Source organism: Aspergillus tanneri, assembly GCF_003426965.1.
Source record: "Aspergillus tanneri strain NIH1004 chromosome Unknown AapTan_6_pilon_pilon_pilon, whole genome shotgun sequence".
Taxonomy (NCBI): Eukaryota; Fungi; Ascomycota; class Eurotiomycetes; order Eurotiales; family Aspergillaceae; genus Aspergillus; species Aspergillus tanneri.
Window position 1 is genome coordinate 268,310 of NW_022984633.1, and position 19,899 is coordinate 288,208.

The 19,899-nt window shown below is 48.7% G+C and overlaps 6 protein-coding genes across 6 annotated transcripts; 1 reads left to right on the forward strand and 5 right to left on the reverse strand.

Annotated features, from left to right (window-relative positions):
* Nucleotides 1-93: 93 nt before the first annotated feature.
* ATNIH1004_008145 (uncharacterized protein) lies at nucleotides 94-1,723 on the reverse strand (the record flags this gene model as incomplete). Its single annotated transcript, XM_033572758.1, has 4 exons — nucleotides 94-185; nucleotides 231-400; nucleotides 448-1,184; nucleotides 1,244-1,723. The coding sequence occupies 4 exons, from the start codon at nucleotides 1,721-1,723 to the stop codon at nucleotides 94-96; spliced, it is 1,479 nt and encodes a 492-aa protein (XP_033423310.1).
* A 2,453-nt stretch (nucleotides 1,724-4,176) lies between these two features.
* Nucleotides 4,177-5,484, reverse strand: ATNIH1004_008146 (flavin monoamine oxidase family protein; the record flags this gene model as incomplete). Its single annotated transcript, XM_033572759.1, has 1 exon — nucleotides 4,177-5,484. One exon carries the CDS (start codon nucleotides 5,482-5,484, stop codon nucleotides 4,177-4,179), a length of 1,308 nt encoding a protein of 435 aa, XP_033423311.1.
* A 901-nt stretch (nucleotides 5,485-6,385) lies between these two features.
* ATNIH1004_008147 (saccharopine dehydrogenase family protein) lies at nucleotides 6,386-7,732 on the reverse strand (the record flags this gene model as incomplete). The annotated part of the gene is made up of 1 exon (XM_033572760.1): nucleotides 6,386-7,732. The coding sequence occupies one exon, from the start codon at nucleotides 7,730-7,732 to the stop codon at nucleotides 6,386-6,388; it is 1,347 nt and encodes a 448-aa protein (XP_033423312.1).
* Nucleotides 7,733-8,803: 1,071 nt separating this feature from the next.
* Nucleotides 8,804-9,670, reverse strand: ATNIH1004_008148 (NAD(P)-dependent oxidoreductase; the record flags this gene model as incomplete). Its single annotated transcript, XM_033572761.1, has 1 exon — nucleotides 8,804-9,670. The coding sequence occupies one exon, from the start codon at nucleotides 9,668-9,670 to the stop codon at nucleotides 8,804-8,806; it is 867 nt and encodes a 288-aa protein (XP_033423313.1).
* A 3,673-nt stretch (nucleotides 9,671-13,343) lies between these two features.
* Nucleotides 13,344-16,325, reverse strand: ATNIH1004_008149 (uncharacterized protein; the record flags this gene model as incomplete). Its single annotated transcript, XM_033572762.1, has 4 exons — nucleotides 13,344-15,086; nucleotides 15,148-15,443; nucleotides 15,493-16,149; nucleotides 16,289-16,325. The coding sequence occupies 4 exons, from the start codon at nucleotides 16,323-16,325 to the stop codon at nucleotides 13,344-13,346; spliced, it is 2,733 nt and encodes a 910-aa protein (XP_033423314.1).
* A 970-nt stretch (nucleotides 16,326-17,295) lies between these two features.
* On the forward strand, nucleotides 17,296-19,598 carry ATNIH1004_008150 (5'-methylthioadenosine/S-adenosylhomocysteine nucleosidase family protein; the record flags this gene model as incomplete). The annotated part of the gene is made up of 2 exons (XM_033572763.1): nucleotides 17,296-19,045; nucleotides 19,099-19,598. 2 exons carry the CDS (start codon nucleotides 17,296-17,298, stop codon nucleotides 19,596-19,598), a joined length of 2,250 nt encoding a protein of 749 aa, XP_033423315.1.
* Nucleotides 19,599-19,899: the final 301 nt, after the last annotated feature.

Genomic DNA, 19,899 nt, shown 5'->3' on the forward strand with positions numbered 1-19,899 from the left:
TCAGTGAGAGGCGAACTAGAATTAGTAATAGCTATAAACCAAATAGTGATAGGTCCAAATGAACGATATAAATCATAACATCAGACCAGCTGATCACGCCCACATAGCTGAGCGAAGGGCTTTATCCACATCGTGCCGTCGGAATCCTGGCGTGCGTCCCAGGCAAAGCGCCTTGTTTATTAAAGCTATCCAAGTCAGAGCGATCTCTAGAAAAGGAGCCTGGAACCTACCTGGTATAAAACGGGCCACGTTTACGGACATCCGCGACGACTTCGGCGGGTTACTCGAGGGAGGAGAGATATACAACCGCACATCCATCTCGCGGAGATACCCCTCCAGGTCCTGGATATCGAACCATTCGCCGTCGAGTTCCCCCCCTTGACCTCCGGGGGCACAAGGGCTAAGGGGTCATGAATAGTCTCAAACCGGTAATACCGAGGCGGATACCAGTCCAAGGACGGATTCTGTGGCGACTTACGAGGGTAATGGGATCCTGCACCGCCCAGGTTGAAGAAAGGTACTTCTCTCCAGTCTTTGAGGCGTTGCCGGCTCACTCTAGCGTGTAAAGCCGCCTCGAAGAAGGATGTTATCTGCGCTCGGTCCATCACCGTGAAGAGGAATCGAAACGGCCGTTGCAGACGATCGGTGGGGATTTTCGGATTGGCGAGAAAAAGGAACCCCTGCGAGAGACATGAAATGTGCAGTCGTTCCATGAACACCGACAATTCCATGGGAGACATGCTGAACGGCTCCGACGGAGAGAAGCTGCCGGAGCTTACCTGGGGCAAACCCTGGGCGTTCGTCAACTCCGGAAGGCCCAGCATGGACGTGGGGCTGGAATTCAGTTCCACAGGCAGAGATACATGATTGGGTTCTGCTGTCACCGACGACCGGGACTTTGAACTCTCGGATGACAAGTCAAAGATGTCCTGATCACCTTCACTGGCGGCCTCCCTAGCCAAGTCCAGGCAGGTCTGGACTGTTTTGCGCAGGTGTCCGGTCAAGTCAGCATGCGAGGCCAGCACTCCGGAGTTGACAATCTCGTCACTGAAGGAGATGACGGTTGCGCTCATCTTCTCGACGGCCGATTCCAGCGTGGAGATACGGTCCTTGAGCGAGGAAATATTGGCTTCTTTGCGAGAGCGATAGGCGCGCTGCGCGAGACGGATCTGCATTCGACGACGCTGCGGACGCATCAGCTATGGTTCTCCTGCCGCACGTGAGCCAAGGGAAAATGGCACACCTCTTCGGGATCTTCTCCCGTAGGACCTTCCATGTCTTTGCGCGGTCGGCCGCGTTTCCTAGTCGATGGCGCAGGGGCTCTCGACTGGCGCTTGGGCTTCTTGGGTGAGACATCTGTGTGATCAGGTGAAGTGGTGTGCGGCGGAGAGATGGGCTGCTTATCGGGCGACTCGCGATGGAGGTCTGGACGAGTGGCACCCTCCAGCTGAAGGCCGCCATAGAGCGGGACGTCAGCATAGGGGTCTGCAGTGCGCTGTGTTCGGAATACGGATGATTCAGGCACAGGGTAGGAAGAAGCAGAGAGTAGAGAGTTGAGGTCGGAGGTAGGGGTGGGCAGCGGGCTATCCATGATGGAGCCGCAGCTGTGGGGGAAAAGGAGTAGTTTCTGGCTGATCTCTTCCCAGGACAGCAGAGGGCCGTCATCCGTTGACGGCATTGAAAGCGGGCCCTCCATGGGATGCAATGACAAGTTCTGGTTCATGGGGCTCACAAACAGGGCTGGAGCAGTAGCAATATAATCAGGAAGCGGTTTTTGAAGACAGTCAAAGAGAGATTATGACAGATGGGAGCCTAAGGAGAGCTAGACATGATGATGAAAGACGCCACTCGCCACAACGGTCTCGTGCTCCTTTTTGGGAAATCTCCGATCTCCGAACCTTATTTGTGCTGCAGATTTGAGGCATGAGTCAGCTATCCAAGAGTTATGTCTGCATATCCTTTGCACTATACCCGATCAGGGATTCTCGGGACGGCGTGATCACTAATCATTTATTCCGGGATTTTCGATTATCTGATCATCCGAATGAAATGGACATTCTAGAACGAGTCTTCCAGTCCAATATTGTGGCTCTAGGGGGCTTTACTAAGCCAGAAAATCATTAAGTTATATGGAATTATATCTAGAATGGGGAAGAAAAGGGAGGCGACTGGCTATCTACTTGAGTCCTTTCGATGAGGGTGGAGACATATCTCTCCGTGGGATATAGTTGAATAAGCAGCTGTGTATGTGGAGCTACTTTAAATTGGTAAGAAGCTTAGGGCTATTAACTATGGTCTTAACTATAGACATGACAAATACAATAGCTGTGCATGTGCAGGCGAGCACAATATCAAACCACATCAAACCATTCCTCTGCTCTGTCCAGTGACACACCCACCCAGCAAATCCCGACTGCGCAGTTATATATCCAAACATCGAGCCAGGGGCGCCTACATCTTTGACAGACCATATATTCCCTCTCTGCTTACCAGTAACAATCAAAAGCCAGTACATAGCACAACTATCTGTGCCAAGAACCGCAGAGCCGTGGTTGTAGACGGATTCAATAAGCAGCTCGACCTCATGGGGCTCTCGTATGTCTTCATCCCACATCCATGCCTGCGTCTATGGAAATGGTTTGTTGTTGGTACGTTTAATATGATTCTTCAACCAACGACTATGGCGAGGGAGATCTCCTAGGCGGGTAAGGCCATAGTACGCCGATCATCCTCACATCCATCAGCAATCTCGGCAACGAAAGTTTGATATGTCTCTGGTAATAGTATATTATGATCTGAGTCAAAGGCGTGTACAACTGGCAGCCTAGTGGGGGATTCCACCTGTGAGAAAAGATTGCCTTCAGTGTCTCGATTTCCCCATCAAAGGTGTCATGTGTATAGAGAGCACGCAGATAGCTGTCTGAGGCATTGACCTCTGCCAGTGCGGATTGCTGGGAGGCTTTGCACGGGAATCATGGATATAGAAGGATACCAAGAGATTATCAGATTTTGACGAGGGATGTTCTAACAGATGTTGGGTCCTTGTGTAGCTGATCTGCATATTGTTGGGGAGACGACATGCCACCGACTCGTATATATAGCCGTTCGGCACTCAAAATTAGTTAATTATCCCCACCATTCTTGACACTACCGAGTGGACTACTGGAGCTAGCTGCTCAATCTGACCGGGGGACTTAGCTACTTGCCGATGAAGCTGTCTTCGGGCAATACATTGTGCAGGGATCCTGTTTATCGCCAAGTACCTACGGGTATCTCGCGAGGCATGTGTCTGACTTGGTCCGAATATGTCTTTGCAATAGAATTAAATGGAGAGATAATCCTACGTCGTGCGTTCCTTAGGCTACTGAATGACGAAACGAATCAGAGTTTCGCGAGAGATATCTAACCTCCACGCATGTCCAGCGGGGTCAATCCGTTTTGCCCAAAGTAGGCGACCCTCCCTAGTGGCGGCATCGGTCGTATTACTAGAAGAATATTATGGGGGCTTCTTGGGGGCATATTCGGACGGGGATGGAGTGGTAGTGGGTCTAAAAGGGACGTACTTGGATTAGGCGCTCTCATCACAACACTCAGTCCCGATTTGATTGTAACAGAATAACTTCGGTAGGCAGTTAAATTTATCGCACACTCCAAAGCTAGTGAGGATAGTAGATTTCTGTTATCATCACGTCGTCTGAGTGGGGGAATCGATAGGAATGTTGATTTCGGCGTGATATACTCCCCGAAATCCCCAGGCAAGGGACAGATAGTGCATTTAGAATATGTCAGCATAGGGAGACTGTGGCCGCCCTCGGTACAATTTACCGCGGAACCGCGGCTACGCTATTGTTACGCGTGCTGTGCTCCAAGTGTACAGCTACTGGAGAACCTGGATAATGTGCCTGGAGAGTTCACTAAGACTGGGATAGAAATGATTGCCTAGACGATAATATAGGGACAGAGGATAATACAGGGGTTGATGAAAAGCCCTCCTTCAGGATGATGGCAATGGGTTGAAAAAATCATTCTCCGTTTTGCTGTGTGTAAATACTTGGGCCGAGTAATGCAAAAATGCAGTGATAGTCAAAGCTACATACAATATACTGAGTTCCAATGCTAGACTAATAGATCTAACTTCTGTATTGCAATCGACCAAACACAGCAACAATAAGCATCCTACAGACGTGCCTTCGTCAATGCAGCCGATATATCGCGAGCAGCAGCCGCACCACTTGCCAGGGCGCCCTCGATCGACCCGGGCTCGGTGGCGGAGAGATCGCTACCAGCAAAACGAATGTTGCCATGGAGCTTGCGAATCTCTCGAGCGGCACCCGTCAGCATACCCGGTCGGTGCATCATCCAGCCTCCCTTGGAGAACTCGTCCGCCGCCCAGTCATGGCATGCCGTATCGACCACCTCTATGTCGGGAATAAACCGACGCAGCTCCGCCTGGATTGTATTGCGGTCCTTCGGGTCGACGGACGTTGCATCAGAGCACATGCACAGAACCAGGGTATCGCCGTCATGGCGCTTCTCTGTTCTCACCGCGTTGATGGGGGATTTGCCAGCCGGAGAGTAGATCGAGAAGGGTTCAACTTCGCCTTTGACACGGATCCAGATCTTGTGCGCCAGAACAGGGTTCTTCCGGTCAATGATGACGCGTGCAGCTGGGGGGAGCTCGGGGGTAATCTTCACATCACCCAGAGTGTTAAGGGGGATGGCAAAAATAGCAGAGCGCGCCTGGATCTCCTCTCCTGCGCGCGTGGTGATTGTTACTCCAGACCCTCTGTCAGTGATACTGCTCACGGGTGTGGACAACTGGAGTTGGGCCCTAGACTCGGCCAGGATTGCGGCGGCCAATTGCTTCGTGCCCCCTTGGATAGCCCATGTGCCGGCCGTCTCAAAGAAGGCATGAAATTCACCGAAGTAGGTTGCCACCGCGTGCAGAAGCTGCGCGATTCCCTGCTCTTTACAGGAATGGATGATGCCAGCTAGGGCACCCTCTAGCACGTCCCGGTAGTAGGACGAGAGACTCAGCGAGTTGATGCGATCCTCAATCGACTTCTTCTCGATGTCCGAGTTGTCAATTGTCATAAGATCCGCAGGGATAGGGAAACGAGCGCGGGCGTCGGCAAATAGTTGGCCCAGCAGGGGACCGACGACGCCATAGTAGTCCTCGTTGGAGCCAGTGTGCACCTTGCCATCAGCCAGCCAGAAGGCCCGGCCCTCCACCATGGGCGGCTGCAGCTTCAATCCATTGCGCTGCATCTCGTACCAGATATGTGGCTGGGTCCAATGTGCGTAACCGCCACCTAATTCCAAATCCAACTCATCCCCAAACGCCTTACATTGATAGGTTCGTCCGCCCACTCGATCGCGCGCTTCTAGTAGCACAACCGAATGACCCTTTAGGCTGAGGTCTCGGGCTGCAACGAGTCCAGCCATGCCGGCTCCAATCACAGCGACGTCAAATTGTTGTGCCATTGTTACTGTATAGACAAGAAGGACAATTGATGTGCAATTGCTGTATGTGCTGCCATTGAAAGCATTGTTTCTGCGTGAGCATCATATGGCCGCGATCTATGTCGGCTGTAGCCTGTCTCGCGGGTCCGCGGAACCCATACATCCCCTGCATCGCCCCGCATGGGGACGGGCTTCCGGTGATGAAGTATGGCTGCTATCTTTCTGCTCTGTTTTACCAGGCGGATGTTACTGGTTCAAGTAAGTTACAATAGCTCTTGATCTATCAGTGTACTGAAAGTGTCACCCGAATGATGAAGCTAGCTATGAGGTCATGTGGCCAGCCTATTATGCTGACATTTTCACGAGTTGGTATAATAGTCAAATTAAACATTTGCTATGCTATTCTAATAGTCTATAGGGCACTCGGTATTATTGCTCTATCCAGTTATGGTCCATGGTAATAAATTGCCACTGGATAAAATGTACATTCGTCTCTAGTTAACTAAGTAGCCCTCTAGAACAGTGACAAGTAATAGCAAAATTAAACAAATCTGTTGATGTATACAAGACATCTAATCCAACCTCCTACCCTACGCAAATAAGCATAAAACACACTGTTATTCATATGAGTCCGGTATTGCTTCAACACTGAAGCCTCGAATGAGTTAGTCTGTGGAGCACAAGAGGCATGAAACCCTACTCTTCCAGTCAAGAGCAAATTGAAAGTAGCTTACAAATACTGCCCACTTCCAATGAATGGAGAGCAACTCGTCGTTACAAGGGTGCATTGGCAGAACTACTCAGCTCTATCAATCAATTTACTCAAAGGACTTATTTCTCCACTGAACAAAGATGTTGAATCATCAATCAAACCGAATTCTCGGACTATGTCTCATAAACTCAACAGTACCACACGATATCATCAAACCCTCTCGACAAGCTCATCAGCCGGGATCCCAAGACGCTCCAGCGCCTTGTAGAATCTCTCGGGTTCAGCCCAGTCCTCAGGGGCGTAGACACCGTTGCGTATGAGACCGTCGTCAAGAGCAAGCAGCATAAACGCGGCGGTTGCGGTTCCAGTAGAGGTTCCCATAGACTTGGACAAGAATGTGTTCTCGCCTGACTTGGCTGTGCGCTTCGTCACCGTGGCAGGATGTCCATTGCGAAGGCCCACGGCGCGAACTAGCAGGCCACCCTTGTTTTCTACGCGCTTGCCACGGGCCGAGTCCACCAGGAAGCTCAAGACCTCTCCAGTCGTGCACTCTCCCGTCCAAATCGTCTCGATCATGCCGCACAGTGCGTATCGCCACGGGCTCAAAGAGTTGTTCAGGTGTCCGAGTAGCTGGAAGAGTTCGTTGATCGTGATGTCTCCGCCCTTGAAGGCCGCCGTCAGTTCGCCGAATATGTTGCCCACGGATGGCTCCTCGTTGGTCAGCTTGAATAGGAAATCTACCGCCTCCTTCATGGGGATGGCATTGCGACGGACGGCCTGGCCAAGTCCACGGGCGATGCCATTGAATGGAGCGGGAGCCAAGGAACCAGCGCAACGGATCCGATTCGCATTGGGGAACAGACGGGGAAGAGTGACGGGTTCTGGATGGGCAGTTTCATGAAGGAGTATCTCTCCATCTCCCAGCATGGGTGCATACGTGGTCTCAACCCATGACTCGTTAATAGTCGGCTTACCGTCGGCCCAGGTAAGGCAGGAGCCGCCGGCAATATGCATCAGATGTTCTAAGACAGCCTTTCCCGTCGAGCCTCGCTCGTCTCCGACCAGCCAGCAGATGTCAATGATCTCCACTGTATCTAATTCCCGCACAACGTCCATCACCATCACGTTGGACATGCCGGGGGACGCACCACATCCAATGTAGCACGGCACACCGACCTTCTTGGCACGTTCATGAAGTGCCAAGGCGTCCTGGGTACTCTGGACATCGTCGTCAAAGTCCAAGTACGGCACCTTGGCCTTAAGACATGCATTGAGCACGGGTCCGGAGGTCCGTATGTAGGGACCGGCACCCAACACCACCAGGGCAGCATCCTGGACTGTGTTATTCAGCGCGGCGTTGTCGAACAGATCCAGCTTCTTTGCCGTTACCCGTCCAGAGGGGAGCTTGGCGGCCAAAGACTCCAGGACTGGGGTGTTTATATCGGCAAGGACAAGAGGGGCTTCGCTAGCGGTCACAAAGCGCTCGACGGCAACACGGCACATCTCACCAGCAGCGCCAATGAAGACGATGGGCTTGGGGGACTTGAAGAACGACATACTGGTAAGAGTTAGAGGAGGTGGTATGGAATGTGTATACCTCTCAGAGTGATAGAGATTTAAGCGGTATATATCCCTTCATTGCAGACGTGGAACTGAGGAGTATGACAGCTTCGGCATATCTACCACGCTGTCCCAGTACCGCGCATCTTTGAACTTTCCTAGGAATTGTTGTGTCCGAGGGTCCGCGGCTCCATGCAATGGAGTTCTTGTAGTGTACATACTGTAGTGTATTCTTGGAGCTGTCGTGTCCCAGCGGAAGCAGGAAATGTGGGGGTGCCGATAAAGGCATCTCGGTCCCGCGGCGGCCGAGACGGACTCATCCAACTGTTGTCACCCGAATCCTCCACATTCCCCCCCCGTGATGTCAGAACAGTTTTATTCTCCAGGTATTACAAAGTAGCATTAGGTTCAAGTGATTAATAGTAATCGAGAAGAAATACTAAATGTTTCTCACACCTGGTGGAAATAATACACATGTTCACAGCTACATGGTGACCATGAGTAGATACTCTGAGACAAATATATCTTCCAAAGTCCTCAGATTAGTATCAGTACTTGAGATCTAGTGAAATAATCAGGATGATGAAGTACTTCTGCGATTCACGCATAGACAAAATTGGTTATCTCCGAGCTACTGTGCGAATTTAATGATAGAGATACTTACTGGGTATAATCTATCAGTATTGTATAACGACGGGTTCTAGAGGTTCCTTTCGATTTCAATGTTCAGTGAAACATTTATAGATAAAATTCATAGATTAGCAGGATACACTAAAACAATATATAGAAGGCGGCCCAAGTCTCCGGATTATATATAATCTACTAAGTAGTATATCCCACTCACCAAATATGGAATCTCATTTTATGAACTATATTTATTGCGCACTTAAAATCGAGTTAACCCGGCTTTCATATAATATGTTTACCTGTTTATGGCGAGAAGAATCATCTTAAGAGCATATAGGTTTTTCTACAGTATAAATAAAAGCATATTAGGCTGATAAGATGATCGACCATATTTACAGTGAATATACTATCAATAACAGCAACAATACAATAGAAGTATCACTAATTTTTCCCACCCATGTACTCAATCAACGCTGACAGATCAGCTTTACCCTGTCCATCTGCCACTGCCCTCTCTATGAGGCCTCGGATTGGAAAAATCAAATCGGACGAAACACCCTGTTCCTCGCCAGCTGCCACAATATTCTGGATAGCCACTAACTGCATCGCCAAATTCGACCCCTCCGTCTCATACTTTCCCTCGTCAATCTGCTTGGCCAATATACCCAGATATGCGGTCATCGCGCCTAGCCATGGCTTCAATAGGTCCAGGAACCCAGACACTGATGTTCCCTTGGACTTCACCAAGCCGGATGCATGGAAAAATCCAGAGAAAAGACCATACATCCCCGACAAAAGTGCGAGATCATGTAACGAGGCCGACCCGGCATCAGCCCCGAGATACTTAGGCGCTCCGAGGAGGGTCAAATCACCCTGGATAGTGTTGAAAGTCTCCTCAGATTCACCACTGTACAGAAGTACAGCATGCGGGGTGCCAACCATAGCAGGGACAGCCATGATTCCACCATGAATATATCGTGCGCCGTGGGATGTAACCAGGGAGGATATTTCACGAGCTTGGTTCGGAGTGCCGTTGGTGAGATTGACGATGGTTTTACCAGTCAGAGATGATAATGCCGGGGTAAGAGTTTGTGTCACAGAGGGGTTATCAACAAGACAGATGATGATGAGGTCGTTGAGGAGGGCATCGGGGATGCTTGATGCGTGGCTGGCGCCTTTGTCAACGAGGGGTCTGGCTTTTTCCGGAGAGCGGTTCCACACTGTGGTTTTGTAGTTGTGTGATAGGTATTGCGAAGCAAGTGCTGTGCCCATGGCACCGAGGCCGAGGATACTGACTGATTTCGCCATTCTCTTGTATGATAGTCGGTATTGAACCGTTGTGTCGAATATTGATTTTTGAGTTTGAATCTTGAGATTGAGTTGGTCTCTGAGGTTGAATTGTGTCTGTACAGGAGTTCGAATTGATGACCTTATAAATACATGATAAGAAGAACTGAGTCACTGCTTTGAAATCAGAGATTAATAATTTCATTCTTCATGATTCTAAAATGGTGATTTTCGTGTCGTATTCACTCTTGGCAGTAGTATCCACTTCTTGGCATCGAAGTGTACGAAGCTAAAGTGGGCCTTATGCTGTAATCCCCAGGTGGGCAGCTAAGTGTACATAGTAGGTGAGCAGTGCTGCCCTGAAGTCGCGCGACCGAGGTGAGTGGGTGAACGCTAGGGGTGACCGTTAGGGGTGACCGTTAGGCTGATCAGCCAAGCTGCCGTTGATTCATTCGTGTTTCAACCAGCGTCATCGATTGTTGTTGCTGGGACCATCCCAATCCACAATCGAGAGGCTCATTCCTTGATTATTGTACTGCTCCGATGAATGCACAGGCGAGTTTACTAATTTTTATTTGTTCCTTATAGAGTGAGCCAACAATTCAATACAGAGAAGGGAATTTTTTTTTTGTCTGATGAATAATGATGAACAAAGATAAGGCCCAACAAGTATCTTGTCCACTTCAGATGGGAAAAGATTCATTGAGATTATTCACGACGGGCGACAAACACAACGTCTAATTCTCGACAGTCTTATAGGGCGCCTCGTGTGTTGCTGGCAGAGTCACCGTGGCTGGAAAACTCACCGTGAAGTGCGTGAAAAAAATTCACGCTTATTATTGTTTTACGGCAGTTTCCAGAGCCAGAAGAAGGCAAACTTTGCACGCACTTGTCTTTTGACTCCGGGTCAGCACTATTCTTTAGTTACAGAAGGATGCACCGCTTACGCAGCAACCGGACAAACCTGTCGAGATCCAAAAGAAGAGAATCTTGGTCAAACGATCACACGAAGGGAGTGCCCAAACCAAAGAGATGAGGGCTTTGCAGAACACAACACTCGGTGAACCCAGATAGTTTGTTGGTTAAATTTCCTGGCCGACAAGGGTGAAGTACGGGAAAACGGACAAAATGAGTTATAGCGAAAGCCCTCCTTCAATGGCTCCTAGGGAGTTATGTACGGCATGAGCCGAGTCTAACTCTCACCGCCAACATTGCATGATAATATTTCCACAAGTGATTGAGGACACATCAGGAAATTGTTGAACTTCATAGAGCTTCTCAACTTGTCACTAGGGATGTCCCCGTATGGATAAGAACTGGTCATTATAAAGTTAGAGACCCGAGACTGAACACGTCACCCCCAAATACCGGAGGGGCATTCCAATCGTAGCCAGGGTGTCGAAACCTTGTTGCCGGAGTAGCTGATGGATCTGAGCCGCATAGAGAAGCGCCGCCAAAGTCAGCAATCTTCACATTAAGATCAAAGTCGAGAAGGAAGTTCCCTGGTGAGAGATCGCAGTGTATAACTTGAAGAGCATGAAGAACATTTAGCGCTTCAGCAGCTGTCTACTCCATCGTAGTCGAAGTTGAGGCGATATGTTCTGATGGTGTTGAATATACTCTTTGAGATTTCCATTCGCTAGGTATTGCATCGTAAGGCAGCAGGTTTCTTGGTCCCAGTGAATCATCTTAGGCACGAGAAGATGTTCCCCGATCATTGCATATATCTGAGCTTCGAGACGCATACTTCGACGGTGGTCCTCCTCTTCAGGCGGATAATGTGGAATCGGAAACGGTGTCTTCAGGACACAAGCGCTAAACTATTTCTTCTTATTGGATATCACAGTGGATGGTCGCTTGCGGATTTTGAGGGTAGCTGCCATCGCCCGTGGCTGTGCTGCCCTTGGCCGTAAGGCAAACCAAGTTCGTTCTATCACGGCCACGCGACAAATTACGAAATCTTCCCCAAGGCTTTCGTTACTCCATCTTACGCAGGTGTCCATTTCAAGTTGTTCTTCTGAAGCAAGTGACCTAAATATTCCCTCATGTGGAGAAAACTCTGCACTATAGGACAAACAAAACATATAGGCTGCACAGTTCAAAAAATGGAGACTAATAGTAGACCAATGAGCCGAACGTCGCAAAAACTAACTACATAAACCTCTGAACACAGCAACAGAGAACAAACGTCAAGAAACCAAAAATTGCGATCTCGCAATACAACAATAAGTCGTGAGAGTGAAACAATGTCCCTCTGCAACGGAAAAAAGCGGAAGTGGGGAAAAAAGGAAGTGAGCGTGGACAGGAGAAACGTTGTGTAGCATAGTATCAACGGCTGCAGTCAACGACCAGCCTTAAACTGGTTGCATCATAGATCTCGCCATTTGAAGCTTTGCGCTTGGCACAATCCCTCTTTCAACCAACTTAGTAATAACTCGCACAGTCCAGCCTTGGAAATTCTCCCTGACAGATCGCCGATTAGGTGCCCGAGGAGAGGTTCGTTGTCTGCAGCTTGTTTCACCACCATAGCCTGTTGCTCAGTCATAACAGCCAATTGATACATATTCAAAAAAGATGCAGAGTTGGTTATATCGACCAAACGACTTGGAGGCAGGTATATCATGTATTCCGCGTCTCCCTTAACCTGATACACCAAACCTGGTTGGTTTTCACGGGCGACAAAGAGAGCCCAATGAAGGGGTCCACCCGGACAAGAGAGAGCCACTTCTATATACCCTAGACCCCGGATGCAGATATGAGGTTATTGACAACCAAATTGTAACATAAATATCTGCTCTGGGGGTACCGAGGAAGTACTTATTTGCTCGAGGTACGATATCTCTAAGATATTGGCTGCATGTTGGCGGGTATGCGGTACCGGAGCAAATGGAGGACATTACCGACAAAGGGTTTGCCGACAAAATAGTTGATTCAGGGCAAGAGGGAAATAGTACTGTAGGTATCTCAGCTGCGACACTATGATATGCTTCATAACGTAACACTCCTGCTGCCATCTGTCAGGTCCACTTGCAACAACGGCCATCATGATATTTTATGATCAGATCTCCATCGGAGCAGGAAATTTTGCCGATGGAGCCCTGGGTGCTAACGGTGAGGGAGGTAGATGTCCCGAAACGGGGAATTTGGAGCCGCTTGTCATAGTTTCAAAATGCAGGGAGTATATACGATTTCTATCTAATCATTCTAGAACGTTGTTGGCAAACTGAGGGGGGAAGGCAGCAAAATATATTGCACAAATGGCGAGTGTAACAGCGGATAATGTGGCGGTAGATATACCATGGCAACCACCAACTGTGGAAGAGGAAATAACATTGCCATTTGCATGCCCTCTGCCAGCGATGCTAATCTTATCCCTGCTAGTTCTTATATCCTCATATGCGCGATGGACCCAAATTCCATCCTTCCGTCTTGAACCTCCAACATAACGACTGGCACGTCGACCTTCAACGTTTCCTCTCCGGGTAGATTCATAGGAGCCGAGAATCCTGCAACATGATGGATACTCGCTGAACAGAGTGGACAGCAGCTTCGGTTGCAGTCGCCGGGTTCGCTTTTACTGGACGACGCCACAGCCTTAATACACACATAGCAGAATTGATGGTTGCATGGCCGAACGCTAGACGAGGTAGAGTTAGTATAAATATCATGTCCCTAGTACCAGCTCCCACAAGACTTACATGCAATCGCGCAATCTTATAGCGCAGGTGCCACACCTTTTCGGTTTCAAGGGGTCGAACTGGTTATCGGAAGCATTGTCCACTCCTACATGCTTGTCCATGGCACTAATACTTTTCACCTCAGTCAGCGCTGCAGCCCCGCCAAGTCGCTGGTCTGTGTCCTCTTCTACCACGAAAAACGGAAGCTCGGCCTTGATGTATTCCTCCGCTGTAATTGGCGTTGATGGAGGCACGATATGTGTTAGTGTCTCAAAGTCTAGTGGGTGAAGAATTTGGAAGTTAAGTAATTTAGCACTCGCTTTATTCCAGATCCGCCTGTCTGATCTGTCAGTCACGATGTCTTGCATGAGTTTACCACCTGCCGCTATGCCCATTTCCTGGAGTCTATTCTGAGTGCTGTCGTATGTTTCATCACCTCTATGTTTGTCAAGCGCCTTCTTGGAAAATCTGTTAAAAACGTGTGATAGTGTGTTCTCTTCTTCGGCTTGTGAATAGACATTTGCATGAGAACTAGTATAGCTATAGCTAGGCCCGGGATCCAGCCCAAAGCGCACCGTCTCGGAGGCAGCAGTGCACTCTGGATAATTATATGTGGAAGTGCCTGCAGAGATAATCCCATTGTACTGCGCAGGTATATCAAATAGTGCCCACCCGCAAGGACTAGCTGCAGAGGGACATGTGTCTCGATAAACAACTGGTCCAGAGTGCGGCGCACATGTAGCGGCGGGATTAAGGTAGGGTTTGTCCTGTTTGGGAGGCCGCCAATAGGAGCTCTGCGACGTAGGTAAGGACACAGTCGATAGATCTTTTGTACTCGCAGGGGACCAGTGCGAGTACGGACTGGGGGGAACTTGAGGGCCAAAATGCCCTGGGCGCTGCGGGTCCCAAGCCAGTTCACTCCGTAGGACTGGTGGTGACGTGGCTGTACCAGGGGGAAGATGGTACGGGGATGACCCATTTGGACGTCCAGCAGGATCTTTCGACACATCGGGAAGACCTAGTGCCATCTGAAAAGAGGGTAGTGTATGCTGGTTGTCTGGTGAATGCAGAGCGGGCAGTAAATCCTGTCTTGGAGCCTCAGAAGCGGGTATGATAAACTTGGTCAAAGGTAATTTCTTCTCCGAGACGAAATTTGGTAATGCTTGGGAAGTTTGGGGAGACTCCGGTTCTTGTTTAACGGCGTCGCCAAACGGGGGATGTTCGAGGGGCTTCTTCTTGGAAGGGCTGTATGAAGCATCTGGGGATGAGTTCCCCTCGCCGGATTGGGTCGGATCAGGATCCAGTAGTAATGAAAGCGCACTTTTTGACTTTTCACCTAAGCGTTGAGCATTAAAAATTGGATGTGTCTCTGCTGGAGGCTCGTTTGAGCCGGGCACGCGTTTTCGCTTTCTGGTTAGGGACATGCCAGAGTCGTATTCTAGAATGCGCTCTTCATGTGGTGGGTCCTCATAGCTCTTAAAGGACATATCCGGTCGATTTTCTAAATGGCTGATCAGCACCGAATTACCCGCTGTCCTGCTGGGTACCAAGGAATTCTGGCTCTTACGGGAAGAGTGCACAGATATTCCCTCGACGGCGCCATATTTATCAGCATCGCTTTCAGAGCCATTGACAAAAGGTGGGGTTGATTCCTTGATATCATATCTAATTTTCGGAGTCTCCAACTCGGGGGAACCACAGGTCAGGGGATCGAAATATGATAGACCATTAGAAGCCAGAATTCCCTCCACATAACCAGCCTGCAAATCCTTAGAATCAACAACCGTTCCTTGGTTGCAAACTGCATATAAGGTCACGAACCTTTATACAGAGGCTTTCTATTTGCTCGAGGGTTTCATCGTCATCAAGGAAATCACAAACCCTCGGATAGCCCATGAGCCCGGATGGATTTAATGCCATCACAACCTCATCACCATGTTTAAGATGGTAGTCCCGTGGGGTGTTCAGCTCCGACATAGCTATGGGCAATCCTTGCTCGCTTGTGTGGGTGAAAGTGTAGCAATTTCTATCCTTGTAAGGAGGAATAACTTCTATCTGAATACTGCCGAATTTTTCCTTTCCAGTAACCTGCCCTTCAACGGTATATCCAGCACCCACTAAGCAAAAATTTTAGCAGTGTATAGATTCGTGGTAGAGATGGCTTACGTGGCATAGAAACAAATTGGCGTACAATTCCCGGGCCCACGGCAATGCCATCAAGCCACTGTTGCTCTGGGACAACCACGTAGTCCTGTTTATCTGTCACTTCATAGATATTTCGGCCACTTAAAGCATTAATGTGACCAACGTTGACTCTAATTGCGTATTTATTATCCTTATTACGATTGTTAAATTCAATCCAAAGAGCTTCTCTCTGCCACATTGGAAAGAATACCCCACCGCGCTCCGCGATGTGCACTGGTAGCCGAGAGGCAAAAGCTTTAACATTAAACAGGGGGAATATACCGCGTGAATCTGGTAGTGGGTGTATTTTGTCATCATCCGGCATGCGCAGGGCGCGATGAAAGATAATCTCCAGACAGTCATCCACCAATATCCGTTCACTCTGAGCAACAGAGACTAAACCCCATTTACTATATTCGGGTTTTGCCGTCAGTAGCTTGTTATCACAACCGAGGTTTGCAAAATGGAGAAAGGAGTCGTCGATATTGATACACCCTTCACCGAAACTGGAAGCTTTGTCTATAGACACCTTAAGCTTCTTGGTGGGATACTTGAGCATGTAGTGCGATTCTGGATTTAGTTTCACACTGCGGTTGCTACCTGGGACATATCGGATATAGTATGCTGGCTGGGCAAAACCTACATAGAGTTAGCAATCACAAGGTGTCCAACTCTCGTTTCACCAGTAGAGCTCATTCACCTGGGAGCAAGGAAGAAATCTGAGACAACTTTGTTTGCGGAGGCAAATCCAGTATCGAGCAACTGAGCTCCGTCTTACCCTCTCTCTTTAAATTGTCGATGGTGACCCGAACCATTATGTCTTAATGCTGGCTACAACGTCACTCGAATAGTCTGGAAGGGCTGGAAGGTGGATAGTTATTAACTGGCCTCAGTCTGAGCACCACACTGGGTTTAACCCGTGACACTAAGTCAACTATACATTAGTTATATAAGTGCCAGACGGTCAAGGCTTGATCCCAATTTCCCCGCATCGCAGCCTGAAATTTGAATCAGCCTTGCGCTCTAGCAATCCTTCTATTGGCTCTTGGTATTTGTTACCGAACATGTTATTGTCAGATACTCGGTCAGTCCCAAATAGGAAAGAGAATACGATACGTAGAAGGTCTTAAATAATCTGTTCTTGAGTTTATCAAGCCTTTTTTTTTGAGTATATTGGCTCTTACAATGATTATTTTGGCCTTGTTTACCCCTGTTTGATCACATGATTCTAGGCCATGTATAGCTTAAGACCGCCGACCCAAAACCCGGCAAGAATAATAAACAACGGTAATATATACAACTTATTAATCTTTCAGAATTTCGAATATATTAACGTCATATATGAGGCGTTGGGTTCTTTGCTTGTTTCCGGGTAACCTATGGGTACCCAACAAATCATTATGGCAAGGTCTATGAACAGCCATGTTATCTGCAGTTATGGGCACAGCACAGCCCTCCTGGTGTTACGGAAACACTATAACCCACCTGACTTGGCGGTGTGGAATATCTGACGATCGATTCAGCCCCTGAATCCTTTAGACAGTAGAACACCTCAATGAGAATATAGGGAACCGCTTAGAAGGCTCAGTTGGTTGAGATTCTGCGATTCCTGGTGTTTCCACCGAATGACACCTACTTCCTAGTATGGCTGAGGGCCTGTAGCAGATAGAATAGCTCTCTGCGCATCATTTTCCCCTGAATTCCACAACACCTGGAAACCCCCTTTTCATATGAACCCGTTAACTCTGCACCTATAGAGAACAAAAGAGAAAAATTCACACCTCTATGACTGACTTTTTCGATCCTGAGGAGACCTTTGGTTCCCCCGGGTTGGAGACTTCGAAAGTTAGCTATGATATCAAGAAACAAACCCCACCTTTTGTCAAGGGCTCTGAAAGCCATGATGCTAAACTTTCCGCCGGCGAGGGAACGTTTCGTCCGGAGGATTATACAGTGGGATGGATCTGCGCCCTTCCGATCGAGCTCGCCGCCGCTTCGGAGCTGCTGGACGAGGAGCACGGTGGACTCCCATACGACCCCAGCGACGACAGCATATATACGCTTGGTAGAATAGGCCAGCACAATATAGTCCTCGTTAGTCTTCCAGCTGGGCAGTTCGGTACAAACTCGGCGGCCGCGGTTACTGTGAAGATGAAGGCGAAATTTCCTGCAATCCGAGTTGGGTTGGTAGTCGGTGTGGGCGGTGGGGTCCCCAGCTCTGCCGACATACGGCTTGGCGATGTTGTCGTCAGTCAGCCAGATACGGGGCATGGTGGCGTAATTCAGTATGACTTGGGAAGAGCGACAGTCGCAGGGTTCAAACGGAAGGGATTTCTCAACGCACCACCTGCTAATTTGTTAACCGCCCTGAACAAGCTTCGCGCAGACCACTTGAGACACCGAAGCAAGGTCGCAAAATATCTATCCGCATTTGATCACCTGCCACAGTTTCAGCGAGCCAATGCTGGGCCTGACATGTTGTTCGTGTCAACATATACTCATGTGGGCGGGCCTTCATGCGCACTATGTAACGCAGGCTGCCTTGTAGCACGTGCGCCCCGGAAATGTCCAGGCGTCAAGATTCATTATGGGACCATCGCCTCTGGTAATCAGATCATCAGGAGTGGCATTACTAGGGACCAGTTGAGCTCGGAGCTCGGAAACGTTCTTTGCTTTGAAATGGAAGCCGCTGGCATCATGAACATCTTCCCCTGCGTTGTGATTCGAGGGATCAGCGATTATGCTGACTCCCATAAGAATAAGAGCTGGCAACCCTATGCAGCTGCCGCCGCTGCGGCTTATGCGAAGGATCTCTTGTCAGTTATACCACCGGCTACGAACGGCATGGGACAACCATCGCGTGATATTCCCAAGATCCAAGAGAAAGATACACGCCTTGGAACGGGAAACATTATAAATCTATGTCAACAGGCTTATAGACTATATAACATGCTGCATGCCGGTCAGAGAGCAACTTCGGTGGTGACTGAACTTTCTGATTTACTCTTTGGACTTCACTGCTCGCTCAACCACTTTTTGAATGACCCTCGCGCTTTAAACTCGTCTATCAACTCTAACGCATCCGACACAAGCAATGTATTTCGACGTCCCGATATTTTGATTCCTCGCTGCCAAATTCTACTCGACAATCTCGAGGAGCTTATTGGGAATCCTCAGGGGCTAGATAATCCTCTCAACGGCGATCCAGTAGCTTTAAACAGAGTGCATCACACCCCTGCAGAAAGAACACATACCAAATATGAAATTTGCAAATCGGCATTAACACAATGTGATGTGGCACAAATTCAGGCTGAGCTACAATGGTGCACCACGGCCATAGATATTCTTGTTGAGAAGTCGCTTCGATTTGACCCGAGTCATCCAACAGGGAAGGGTATTGATGAGGACGAATTTAAGACACCGGCAGCACGTTTGCGATCTGTAATGCGCCCACAGCAACAGAAGGCCCAAGAGCTTATAAGCAACCAAACAGCAATCACTCCCCAGCCCACGCCCCAGTCCTTAAATGTTCAAGGTAAACCCGGCTCCACACCACGAGGCGGTACAGACTCACACCCTTGTATCTAGGGATTGGATCTGTCTTTCCACGCGCGGACCCTGCCCAAATTAATTATGCCAACCTTGCAAGTACCTACCTGAATAATGTCGCTACCAACCGAAATCCTCCATATCCCTCTATGTTCCCGAATAGAATAGGCCCACCCAATAATTTTGACGGACTATTTGGAAACATGGAGTTCTCCATCCCCTCCAGTTGTAGGTCACCGCTCGTTTGGATTAGTACCCTTTTCTCAAAGCTTGACGCGTGGGAATTAAGCCCAGTGTCATCAGCTCGCGAGAAGCGGGCTCGACAGAAACATATTCTCAGTATGTTTATGTCACTCAACTCCTATATTGAGTCGACTAAAAACATTGAAGCAAGGCGCCAGATAAGAGAGCTATTGGAAGTGAATGGCCTCAGGAAAGTTATCGAGAGAATAAAAAACGTTGTTGGGAGTATGGTGATGTTGGAGAAGCAAATCGAGGTGTATAATGACGACAAAGAAGAGGATGCTCTGGTGAATTAGGCGAATTAGTATCATTGTATTTCGCACCATTTTTAGGGATTCAGCTTTTCCAGTTCCGTTACAATGAAGTATATTGAATCAATTATGACAAACAATAAGCTTCCCAAACTTCTGGCGTAATTCTCGAAGTAGTATGAGCATACCATATCGGGCCTCGATCCAAGGCTTCCATTCCCAGTGCGGCCAGACACTGTGGAAAAAATGAGTTGGCAGCCAAACCATCTGAGCCAGTAATTAACAGGCTGCGACTCGGATGTGCCCACAAAGTTAGGCTTTTGTGGAAAAAATGGGTTGGCAACCA